The sequence below is a fragment of the Pongo pygmaeus genome, chromosome 14 (genome assembly GCF_028885625.2).
Source record: "Pongo pygmaeus isolate AG05252 chromosome 14, NHGRI_mPonPyg2-v2.0_pri, whole genome shotgun sequence".
In the NCBI taxonomy this organism is placed as follows: Eukaryota; Metazoa; Chordata; class Mammalia; order Primates; family Hominidae; genus Pongo; species Pongo pygmaeus.
In genome coordinates, this window is record NC_072387.2 from 105,056,079 (window position 1) to 105,069,166 (window position 13,088).

The 13,088-nt window shown below is 43.0% G+C and overlaps 1 protein-coding gene across 8 annotated transcripts in view; it reads right to left on the minus strand.

Annotated features, from left to right (window-relative positions):
- The window catches only part of ABCC4 (ATP binding cassette subfamily C member 4 (PEL blood group)), a 282,616-nt gene that overhangs the window by 167,676 nt on the left and 101,852 nt on the right, over positions 1-13,088 (minus strand). For all 8 annotated transcript variants that reach the window (XM_063651058.1, XM_063651055.1, XM_063651057.1 and 5 more), the window contains 3 exons: positions 9,461-9,562; positions 3,404-3,493; positions 1,654-1,845 (listed from right to left, as the gene is read on the minus strand). In XM_063651058.1, coding sequence (XP_063507128.1) covers positions 1,654-1,845; positions 3,404-3,493; positions 9,461-9,562 — 384 coding nt within the window. The remainder of the gene's footprint in view (positions 1-1,653; positions 1,846-3,403; positions 3,494-9,460; positions 9,563-13,088) is intronic.

Genomic DNA, 13,088 nt, shown 5'->3' on the forward strand with positions numbered 1-13,088 from the left:
AAGTATAGTAATTATTTTAGGGAAATATTAGCAACTCTGTACCAACTTTGAATAAAATGAAAATTTTACTTTAAAAAAGTGAGGCTAGCAATATCAGAAAAATAAACAAAATGAGGATAGCAATAGCAAAGGCACTGGGAAATCATGGCAAAAGATTAAGACTTCATACACCTTTGTGTGCGCATATGTGTGAGAGAGAGAAAAAAAATTAACACCTGGTGGAATCTGAATAACTAGGAGCTTGCCTTAGCGCATCTTTTCCCATATAATGTATACTATTCAATAAAAATCTAGCTCATTACTGCTAACTTAATGTCATTTCTGAAAATGCATCATCTCTCATTAACAATAGCCCAGGAGGAAGAAACAGCCCATTAAACAAGCAATGATTTCTCTGTCCAAATCGCCAGCAAATACTACTCGCCTGATCGATAGAATCTATGATATTCCAGCCATTGTTCAGCAAAATTACTCATTCCTTGTAAACCTGGCTGGAAGCCTTCGGCATCACACCTGTGACAGTCTGCGGCGGCCTTTTCCAGACAGCATAAAAGAACAGTAGGATGTCCAGGCCACACTGCACAGAGCCCGGGGGGAGCCCTTTAATGCCATTATTCACTGATTTTTATGGCCCAAAGAAGGTAACATAGTATTTATCAGTATTTACCATTTTTTCTATTTTCTAGAACTTATAGCCCTCTATTAAGCATGCTCAGTTTTCATCAACTATCCACCAATTTTATGAAAACCTCAGTGTACAATCAAACACTTCTTCTTTTCTGAAAACAATCACTCTCTTGGTAAAATGATACACAATGAAAAATAAATTTTAAAACAGTTTGTTTCCTTTAAATAATAAATTGCACTGTAAATTGATCCACGTAACCAAAAACCACCCATACCCCAAAATCTACTGAAACAAATTTTCTTTTTTAAAGAGAGTGGAGAAGGAAACCTATGGTCTGAGAGGGACTCAAGCAGGAAACATCAGCCAAGTGCACGGTGCAGAGACATCTTCCGGAGTCTGACGCAAACCAATGGGTAATGAGATACTAAAGCACTGTAATCTCTGCCTAGCCAGTTGATGATAGCAAGAAATTTTGGTGATTTTTTTTCTTGAGTGAGATGTAATTTTTTTTCAAAAGTGTTCTTATCTTCTACAGATAAGTAATAAGGTATTACAGATAAAATACAATTACAGATAAAATACAATTGAGGCCAAGGGTGTGCATCAGAAGAACCTGGGGTGGGGGTGGAGCTAGCAGAGGGCTGGGGTACAGATGGAGTAGAATTGGCTACAAGTTGATCACACTTGAACTTGAGCAATGGGTACATGCAGGTTCAAGACATCCTTCTCTCCACTTCTGCAAATTTTTATAATTGTCCATTTTGAAAAAAAGAAACGTTAAAAGTAAATAAAACTTCATAAAACCAACCAAACCCCCGAAATTCACCCTGTAAATATCATTTTCACATCAGACTTAAAAGGACAGAGCGTGTGTGTGTTTATTCACTGGGAGGACCGCCTTAAAGTATTAAATAACATTCAAAGGTCTTTAAAAATTAAAAAAAAAGTTAATAAACCTTGTTGCTCAAGTGAACACTAGTATTACTGGACATTCGAGTACACGAAATCCAAAAGTCATCACTCACCTTTTTCAGAGCACAAGCCTTTATGACTTTTTCATATCGTTCCTTTTCGTATTTCTTTCCAAATAAAATATTACTCCTCAGAGTTCCCGAGAACACCCAGGGCTGCTGAGACACATAGGCAATTCTTCCATGCACGCTGACCAGCCCGTGGCTTGGGGCCAATTCCCCGAGCACGGCACTTAACAGTGATGACTGAAACAGATTGTAAAAAACACATGTTCAGTCAACACTCAAGACAAGAATAAGCCACTGCAATGCAGCCTTGCCCAGCCCTGGGAGCTTAAAAAACACCATTCATTCATTTAAAAGAGCACAGGAAGTTGTGATTAAAAATTGGAAATAACTTATATATTGGTCCATATAAACTAGTAGTTTACAAGGAATATTAACAAAATACAGTGTAATAATCTACTCTGCCCTAATGAGAGTCCCTAAATGAGTTTCATGCCCCTAAATGAAATGGTACATGGAACAAAGATCAATTAAGAATGTTTACAGCAACAGAGCAGCCAAGCCTGACATATACTTCATATATCCAATATTGAATGCATTGTTCCTGCATGCAGGTATCTTTTCTGACAAAGAACTAGTTCTAGAAAAGCTGTATGTAAATAACATATCCTGGCCAGGTGCAGTGGCTCACGCCTGTAATCCCAGCACTTTGGGAGGCCGAGGCGGGTGGATCACTTGAGGCCAGGAGTTCGAGACCAGCCTGGCCAACATGGTGAAACCCCATCTCTACTAAAACTACAAACATTAGCCGGGCATGGTGGCACGCCTGTAATCCCAGCTACTTGGGAGGCTGAGGCATGAGAATCACTTGAACCTGGGGAAGTGGAGGTTGCAGTGAGTCTAGATCGTGCCACTGCACTCCAGCCTGGGTGACAGAGACAGACCATGTCTCAAAAACTAAATATACATATATACATGAATAAATGAATGAATAAATAAAAATAAATATATCCTGTGCACTAGGAAGGACTTTTATTTTTAAATACCCAAGAATCATGTCTCTGGAGAGCAAACTTCAATTGTGAAACCACTCTATTTGTTATATACCTACATCTAGATTTATTGCATTGCTTTAGAATGCCTGAGACTAAGTCTGTATGCATGTTTCCTCTGCATCTTCTACAATGCACAGACATGCCGTGTCTGTGCCCCCCACTATCAGAGCACTTACGACACTGAACTGAAATCACCTGTTTGTATATCTGTCTCACCCCAGATACCAGAAACTTCTGGAGGGCAGTGGCGTCTGGGTCTTGATTACAGGTGTATCTTTTACTCCTAACACAGGACTATACACCTGGCTACAGGTTTATTAAATGTGTGTTCACGTGACTTGGAGAAGTCATATCAAAACATGTTTAAAGCTTTTCAGACAAGCCTTCACAACCTCCAGATGTCTTGTAGCATCTAGGGTCCACTCTGACAAAAAGAAGTTCCCACTTTCTTAGTCAGTCCATCCTGCATAGTGGTCACATAAATAATTTCCTTCATGGAGATGTCCAACTTCTAGGAGTTCCCAATTGCTCAACTTGAAGAACCAAGGGAAACATGATATGCATTGTCCACATTTATTTGGTCATGTGACCCTTCTTGCAAAACGAATGTTCCACGCACTGAGAAATGCCGTGCCAAGCATACCCAGTTCAAAATTGTGTTACACGTAGCCTTGGGCTCAAACCCAAGAAGTTAATATGAGAAGTGGGGTTGCAACAAGCTGCCAAAAGCCATTCTAACTCACCTTCCCTGCTCCCACGGGGCCGACCACAGCTAACAATTCGCCAGGTCTGACAGTAAAGGAAAGGCCTTGTAGAGTTGGGGTCTCTGATGCCTACAAATTAAAGTTTATAAAATGTGCCCATCTCAATAAAGTCACAGAAATCACTTCAAAAAGAGAAGAAAACAATACAACAGTCATTGATACATGAACATAACCCAAATCTTTCTCCTTCCTATTTTAAGATATCGTATCCTAGAGTCCTTTTCATACAATCATATTTTTTTGGTGGGGCTTTAAACAGTTTGGAGTCTTCAGCACTTAAGGAAGGCCCATTCCCTTTTACCAGATTTTCATGTGAATACAGCTCCAGACTTCCACAAAATTTAGATAGTAAAAATGACAAGACAACCTTCTTGAAATGAAAACTCATGCTAACTTACCAAAACAATATTTTTTTTTTTTTACTTTAAGTTCTGGGATACATGTGCAGAACATGCAGGTTTGTTACATAGGTATACATGTGCCATGGTGGTTTGTTGCACCTGTCAACCTGTCATCTAGGTTTTAAGCCCTGCATGCATTAGGTATTTGTCCTAATGCTCTCCCTCCCCTTGCCCCACCACCCACCGACAGGCCCAAACGTGTAATGTTCCCCTCCCAGTGTCCATGTGTGCTCATTTAAAACAATATTCTTAATATAATATTCAGTATGGGAGCTTTTCAACCATTTGTAAATTTTCATTCCGTCCCTTGGTTGTAATATTCTATTTCATTAACCTCCACAAGGTGGCAGCATGAGTACATGGCATGCCCAGTCCTTAGCTAATGGATGACTTGAAATCTCCACTAATCGCTCCATTTTCACTTGACAAAGCATGAACCTCAGTTATGCCCAGCCAGCCAGAAGGCACTTTATACTATAAAGTCACTCTTGGCAAATGAAATTCTACAAATGGTGGTCAACCCTGTAACCAAGAGCTCTAATTTAACAACAACCAAAAACTGAAGAATAATGAAATTAAGTGCATGTTCATGGGTCAAAGTGAAAGTCTCAGTGTTACACCTGCAGCTTGTGTTACTCATCCTGGGTAAATAGGGACAACATAGCAGTTCTACTATGAACATGGAGGTACCCAACACAGCATTCAATCCAGCACAAAGGGAGGAAGGGATGAAGTACTCATTATGGTATCAGAAATAACGTTCCTAAACAATCTATAAATTCTATGATAAAAGATTCAGGAGTATACGCATGTTTTTACATATACTAAATGTTAAGAAAATTATCAATCACCGCTAATGTTTAAAAAAAAAAAAAAGTTGTTTTAGGCAGGGCATGGACTGGTTCATGCCTGTAATCCCAGCATTTTGGGAGACAGAGGTGGGAGGATCACTTGAACCTAGGAGTTCAAGACAAGCTAGGGCAACATAGTGAGAAACCATCTCTTAAAGAAAAAAAAATTAGCCAGGCATGGTGTGTGCCACAGTCCCAGCTACTCAGGAGGATGAGGCAGGAGGATCCCTTGAGCACAGGACGTTGAGGTTGCAGTGAGCCAAGATTGCACCACTGCACTCTAACCTGGGTAACACAGTAAGACCCTGTCTCAAAAAAAATGTTATTTTACAGTTTATTTATTATTTAGGAGACCAAACCAAATTCATTACGTTTACAAAGAGCTTCTAAATATTTTCAATTGAGAGGATTAAGTGTGTATCAGGGAGAAGGGATAGATTACCAGAGCATGATAAACCAAAATGAGGAGGTTTCCTCTTCTCATACAAGGACAATCAATACTTTGAATTATCTATCTTTTAAAAAATCAAAAGTCAGTTGGTACAAATAAAGAGAGGAATGGTTTTAAATTCAGAGTATAGAACCTCAACTGTAAAAACTGCCAACTCTAAGAACTTTTGTCCAAACCCAGACATCAACACTAGTAGACAAAAATTGATACTGTTAAGTAAAGTAAAAACAGCTACAATTTGGGACGAATCCTAAAGGGGTTTAAGTAGCACATTTATAATCTTCTGAATTTCCCATGGATATATTGGAGAGACCATGCATGTCTGGTGGGTGGGCATTTGGCAAATTTATTCAAGTCCCAAATCCTTTCGGAAGTGGCTATTCTTCTGCACAACACACTTTGGTAAATGCTCATCCATATCATAGAAAAATGATCAAGAGTGAATCAAAGGCAATGCAGCCTCCTCAACTCTAGAAAAGGATTCTTCAAAATGAATCTGGCGTCCCTGAAGGGTGGAACACCCCTGGGATGATGGAAGAGGGAAGCACGCATGGAGTCAACCAACCCAAAACCTAAAGACGCTGAGCTGGCCCAGCCCACAAAAAGGTACTCATCAACCCCTCTCCACATCTCAAGCGGGCACGTGCAATTAGTAAAATGCCCAAAAGACAGAAAGCACGGCAGGGGAACAAGAGATCAAGATACCTTCAAAATGAAAAATTTACCTGGAAACGACTTAACGGTCACATATCCAAATAATCACAAATATTTCTATAAATGGTCAAATGCTAAAATATGTGTGTATGTAAACTGACTCCTTATGTGTCCCATACCACATTACAGGATGGCCACAGACCAAAACAATCATGATCCCTTTTAAGCACAAAGAAACTAGCCCCAGATTTCATAGGAATTATATAACAACCATCCAGAATAGGTTTCTCTACTCCTTCCTACATGCCTAACAACTATTTCTTTTTTTAAAAAGTGAATACATTATTACCTAAACACTTGGAAAAATAGCGTTAAACAAAATGTGACATATTTACACGATTTTAAATGCAAACTTGTCACAAATTCACAAAGTCTTGCTTGACTTAGCCTTACCATATAGGGTGTTCCTCCTCTAAAATGTAAACGGTCTACTCCGTATTCCTGATTAAGTAACATTTGTCTCTTAAGACAACTGAAACCTGCTTATTTCTGTGATTACAAAAGGATGAAAAAACACAACTGGTCAACCTGTCCGTTTCCCCTCCTTTGCAGTGTGTCTCTTTCCTAACAACTATTTCTGATTTTACTTCTTTTTACTCAGTTTTGGCTGCAAAAGAGTGAGCCACATGCAAAACCCAGCTTCCCATCACGGCCCTGGTTCTTAGAGCAGGTTTCTGCCCCACCGGGAGGCCTGGGACCCAGCACTGGTGCACTGCAGCCAGAAGGGGGCAGCACTCGACAGCTCAGAAGGCTAGGCCCGTTCCCTCTGGGACCTCCAGGCTCCAAGACACTAAGGCAGGCAGACTGAGCCCCCACTCTGGGCCCAACCCTATGCTGGGCCCTGGGGCCAGAGCAGTGAAGAAAGCAGAAGCAAATCCCTTCCCCATGGAGAGTCACAGGCTCTCACGGGGCCACAGACTTTACAGCTTCAGCCCAAGCCCCTTTGTTTTATAAATGAGACCTAGGCTGGTGAGAAGACCTTCCCTCCAATACCCGCTGGTCTATCCAGCAGGACTGCTGCTGGAGTCTCTTTCTCCTAAATCCCAGCCCAGCACACCCTTCTTTCCTCTGCAGCTTCTCTCCAAAAGCCCCAGTGTCTGTGCCGCTCCTCCCACCCCAGCACTCTCTCAGCCGCAGGACCTCCCTAATAATAATCACCCCAACACAAGGCCAGAAAACAGGATGGAGTGTTCTGTTTACAATGCAGCTGTCAATGTTATCTAGGAACCGAAAAACAACAAAACAGCCCATTTTACAATATTGCAGGCTTTGGTACAAAAGAAATTTGCAAATGGGACCTACACAGTGTGTGGTGGCTACCTCAGTGCCTTCCTCTAGCTCAACAGCATTCACCTAGAGTGCTTTTTTCTAGTGGGATGTTCATAGAGCTTTCTGTCAATGCTTGAAGTGTATTAGAGCTGGGCACGGTGGCTCACGCCTGTAATCCCAGCACTTTGGGAGGTCAAGGCGGGCGGATCACTTGAGGCCAGAAATTCAAGACCAGGCTGGCCAACATGGGAGAAACCCTGTCTCTACCAAAAATACAAAAATTAGCCAGGCATGGTGGGGCGTGCCTGTAATCCTAGCTACTCAGGAGGTTGAGGCAAGAGAATCACTTGACCCTGGGAGACAGAGGTTGCAGTGAGCCGAAATCACAGCACTGCACTCCAGCCTAGGCAAAAGAGCAAGACTCTGTCTCCAAAATGAATAAATAAATAAATAAAGTGTATGAGGGTGGGAATGCCAGCAGGTAAGGAGAAACTGTCACCTTGTGTGAGTTTCCATGTGCACAAGATGCAATGATGTTCTACATATTTGGGAACACAATACTGTTTTGTTGGTAGAGATGGCAGAAATTACATCAGAATTAGGCAAACATGAAACAGGGAGTGCAATACTTAGAGCCAAGGGCATGTAGAGAAAGGAAAAGTCTGGAGTCTGGAGAGTTTTGACATTTGTCCCACAGGAAAGGGTGGAGGCAGTGGGGCTGGGCGGGAGGGCTGCTCAACCGCCTATTGGCTCTTGGCTCCAGCAAACTACACTACAACTCAAGGTCAGCCACAAAGAGCACCCAGAGAGGGGAGGAGCTGGTCACCACCAGCACTGCCCACCTGTTTTAAGCAGCCTGAGTGGTTCCAGTGCCCTCAGAAGAGACCCTTGCCCTCTGGTCCCAAATGTTGCTGGCAGCCAGGCCACTGGGCTCTGCTCCTGGCAGACATCATCTCCAGCCCCAGGGTGCAGCTTCCTGCCATGGCTGATCTCGGGGGTGGCCTCCTCCACCCGTGCTTTCCCTTTGTGCTCTTTCTTTCATCACCTATGAAACGAATTCCCTGCAGAAAACTCCCTCTCCCATGCTATGTGCTCTGTTTTCCAGACTAACACAGACTGAGAGGAGTGTATTTGCAGAGGACCCCGGACTCAGGTGAGCGTAACCGCAGAACCAGCCCAATCTGGTTCAACTTTGTGCAATAACATAGTAAACTGTTTTTCAGTTGCCATGGATCCCAGGTTGCAAGTTATGTAATCTGAGCATTCCCAGATGAACCAAGCAGGCAACCATGGGCAGAACCCAAGTGCTAGGACTAAGGAAGGAGGAACGAGTTCAGAGGCAGACGCCTCATGGCATGATCCAGGATCCGATCAGATCCAGCCCTGGCATCACGCAAGACCCAATCGGACCATGCCTCATTACTCTCTGCCTATAAAACCTGCCCCATCCCCCAGCTAGGGAAGACAAATTTGAGCGTTGCCTCCTGTCTCCTTGCCATTCGACTCACAATACAGCCTTTCTCTTCATGAAAAGCTGGTGCCATAGTAGTGGCGTCTGTGAGCACTGGGCAGGGAGCCCACTGCTTCCTTGGAAGCATGAGGAGGGCACTGGAGTTGTGGATAACAGGAGATGCACCGAGCCTCAGTACTTCTTGTGAGTGGCCCCTGCTGTTGTTCCCATTTGCCTAAATGTTATGAGTAAACCAAGTGTTGAAAAATCCTTGTGGCCTTGCCTGAACTACCTTGTCCGCTTACCACAAGGTGAAACCCTTCAGTCAGGAACCCATGGAGTTTGCTACACCGGCCTGCAGCCTCCCCTCTGCCTTGGGCTGCCACCAAAGCAGCTGGCAACAACCAGATGCTTGGAATAGGGGAGCCCCACCCCAGCCCCATGGCAAAAATCCAAGTCATGGGCTTTCTCAATATGTAATAAGATGACCTGAAAACACTAAGCTGAAAATGTGCACTGATACCCCAAATTCTCCCTAATAATCTACAATGTACTCAGCAGTTAACCCATTCCATGCTGCACGCCTAGTCTGTCCAATCCTATAAAATCCAAAGTTGCCAATGTCCAAACTTAGTGACATTTAGTTTAGAATGAGGTAACACTTTCCTTCATTTTTTGAAAATGAGGTAAAATACAACTTGTCAAATACCTAAGTCTGATTTCATACCTACTTTCTATTAATTGCAAAACTTACTCCTAATTTTGAGAATCTTTGTAACATACTTTCAGTAAATAAGCAAGCCATATTTTATACCATGTGTAACACCTCAAAATTCTCTATTAAATCAATGTCACTCATTATCTATTAGCAGTCATGATCTTGCATTAAGGATATGTTACCTTATCCCAAAAAGCGGTAAAATCCTGCACATGCACCATCTTTTTAGCATCTGACGGCAGCTGACGGTTGCGCTGTGATATCTCATCAAGTAGCAAAAAGGTCTAAAGAAAATGGGAAAAACACAGATTGTTTAAATTACAGAAACAAAAGCACAAACAAAAGTCACTGCTTCTATGGAATTTGTAACATAAAACTCTATACAGCCTACAGATCATTTTACCAACCCTATTTAAAGTATCGGTTCATATCAGCATATGATATTTATTTAATAAATAAACATATAAAGAGTTCATGGCCATGAACTATCTTTGTCATCTTAGGAACTATCTGTGTAATTTTTTTCAACAAGTATACTTGTTCCTAAATAAACCGAAAATACTGCTCTGAGGTTGAGTGCATTTATAGCCTGCATATTTCTACTGTTGTACTTTTGTGTTACTAATGGTGAACACGGGAGTTGGTTGGAAATGATCTGATGAATATTTCACAAATCCTCATCGTGTGCCAAGCCCCGTGCTAGATGCTGGCAACATGAAAGTCAAGGCCATTCCCAGACTTCAGGAAGCGAGTGAGCCCAGAAGGGCAGGCAGGAAACACAGGGCAGAGCCTCTGCAGGCAGCCCTGGCTCTGGCCAGTCGCTTAGATTCAACTGGCCTTTCTCCTCCCTCGTACACGTCAAATTCACATACAACTTATTCACTATCACTTAAGTCAGTGTTCTTTACCAAAATAAGAAAAAAGGCTTCTATCTCTTAAAACATATTTTATAAGCTTCTTTTCACAATCACCTATTATTATTAGTATTATTATTTTGAGACAGAGTCTCACTCTGTCACCCAGGCTGGAGAGCAGTGGCGTGATCTCAGTTCACTGCAGCCTCCGCCTCTCGGGTTCATGTGATTCTCCAGCCTCAGCCTCCCGAGTAGCTGGGATTACAGGCGTCTGCCACCATGCCTGGCTAATTTTTGTATTTATACTAGAGACAGGGCTTCACCATGTTAGCCAGGCTGGTCTCAAACTCCTGGCCTCAAGCAATCTACCCACCTCGGCCTCCCAAAATGCTGGGATTACAGGCATGAGCCACCGTGCTCCACCTACACTTACCTTTTTTCCTTAGTCAGTGTCCCCTCCTAGACAGCAGGAACGGCCCAATCTCTCGCTTATTGCTATTTTGCACACTAGTCAGCAACTACACAATGCAATTTAACAGAATAAAACAAAGTCCTGCTAACCATAACAAACCTAACATAATGATATATGAGAAAACTCCCTTTTGCTCCTCAAATGGTAGGTATAATTCAATGAGAGAAGCTACAGTGGCTTAGAAACACAATAAACAACCTAGATCATCCCCACCCCATCCAAAATTTTGTAGATGTGGTAAAAACTGTCAGCTCTCCTCAAAATCTGCTCTCATTTTCTGTGGTTACGAAAACTCCCAAATTTTAGCCAATGCACAGCAGCCTTGAACAAGGACCACTCTCTCCAGCCCCCAATGCAGTTAGATGTAGCCGCGTGACTTAAGTTCAGCCCAATAGAAAGTGACAACGTCCAGGAAACTTCCTATACAATGTCCAGGCCTTGGAAGCTGCCTGGACAACTTCCCCTCCAAAATCCAGATGGTGAAACTTAATGGCCAACGTGATGGTATTAAGAGGTATTTAGGCCATGAGGGCGCCTCCCTCATAAATGGCATTAAGGACCCTGTTAAGGAGGCTTCGGGCAGTAGGCAGCCCTCTAAGCCCTTCCACCTTCTGCCCTTTAAGGACACAGCATTCCTCCCATCTGGAATATGAAGCATCAAGGCACCATCTACAAGCGGAGAGTGGATCACTAGAAAACTGAACCTGCCGGTGCCTTGATCCTGGACTTCCCAGCCTCCAGAGCTGTGAGAATTTCTGTTTTTCATAAATTACCCAATGTGTAATTTATGTGTACCCATCACAAACAGACTAAGACACCTCCAAAAAAGATAAAGTCATAACTTCAGTACCTCAAAGGTGACTTTATTTGGAAATAGGAATGTTACAGATGTAATTAGTGAAGATGAAGTCATACTGGAAAAGGGAGGGCCCTAAATCTAACATGATCAGTATCTTTCTAAGAAAAGAAGAGAGAGACAGAGACACACGGGCAAAAAACAGTCAAGTGATTAGGACACAGATGAGAGGGGTGCGGCTGCAATCCAAGGACTGCCAGCAACCACTGGAAGCTCAAAGCGGCAAAGAAGGATTCTCCCCTTCAGGCTTCAGGAGCCTGGCATTGCTGACACCTTGATTTCAGACCTCCAGCCTCCAGAATTGTGAGAGGCTCAATTTCCATTGTTTTCAGCCACTGTGTTTGTGGTACTTTGTTCCAGCAGCCCTCGCAAACTCACACAGAAACTTATGAGGATTTTGCATGAGAAAAATAAACCACCTTGTGTAAATGGCTGTTACACGGGTGTTCTGTAAACCACTGGCAAATCTGAAGCAACTGAAATGAGCATGGAACATGTCTGAGACAGAGAAAACAACACTTAAATAAGTCATCTACTACTCTAAAAATTGTCAACATCCTTTGAGTCCTTAAAATTTTTGTCTGTCACTTCACAGGGCTACACATTTGACTGCAATGTTACACTTCAAAAGAACAAAAACTGAAAATGAAAACCTTCTTCCATGAAGGAAAAGAAAAATACTTTCCTTTCTTCTATATAGGGAAAGAAAATATCAGTATTTCTCTCAAAAAGACCCAGCAAGCAGAAGATGCTGTCTGTTCATCGGCTCCCTCACTATCCACCCGCCAGCCTTACTGAGAGCCTACTTAGGAGTGGGCACTGCTAGTTCTCCCTGCACAAGCCCATGTCTGGCACTGTGGAGAGGGCACAGACAGAGACTGGCCTGAAGATTCTGCTGCAGGCTTAACCACAGCATCTCTGCTTCCTCCTCCCATACCACCTATTCCATGGTAAACCAGATAAAAATCTGGGCCTAATTTGCCACAATTCACTATTCCTCAAGAAATGACCCAATTGGGCCAGGTGTGGTGGCTCACACCTGTAATCAATCACAGCACTTTGGGAGGCCGAGGTGGGCAGATCACTTGAGGACAGGAGTTCGAGACCAGCCTGGCCAACATGGGGAAACCCCATCTCTACTAAAAACACAAAAATTAGCCAGGTTTGATGGCACACGCCTGTAGTCCTAGTTACGTAGGAGGCTGAGGTATGAGAATCGCTTGAACCCGGGAGGCGGAAGTTGCAGTGAGCTGAGATTGTACCACTGCACTCCAGCCTGGGCAATAGAGCAAGACCCTGAAGAAAAAAAAAAAAAAGAGGGAGGGGAGAGAGAGAGAGAGAGAGAAAGAAAGAGGAAGGAAGGAAGGAAGGAAGGAAAGAAAGAAAGAAAGAAAGAAAGGGGGAGAGAGAGAGGAAGGAAGGAAGGAGGGAAGGAAGGAGGGAGGGAGGGAGGGAGGGAGGGAAGGAAGGAAGGAAGGAAGGAAGGAAGGAAGGAAGGAAGGAAGGAAGGAAGGAAGGAAGGAGAGAAAAGAAAAGAAAAGAAAAGAACAGAACGAACCAGACCCAATTTCACAAGTTTACTGACCAGTAATCATGTGTGATACTGATTTCACTGGTCCCTTCTCCAG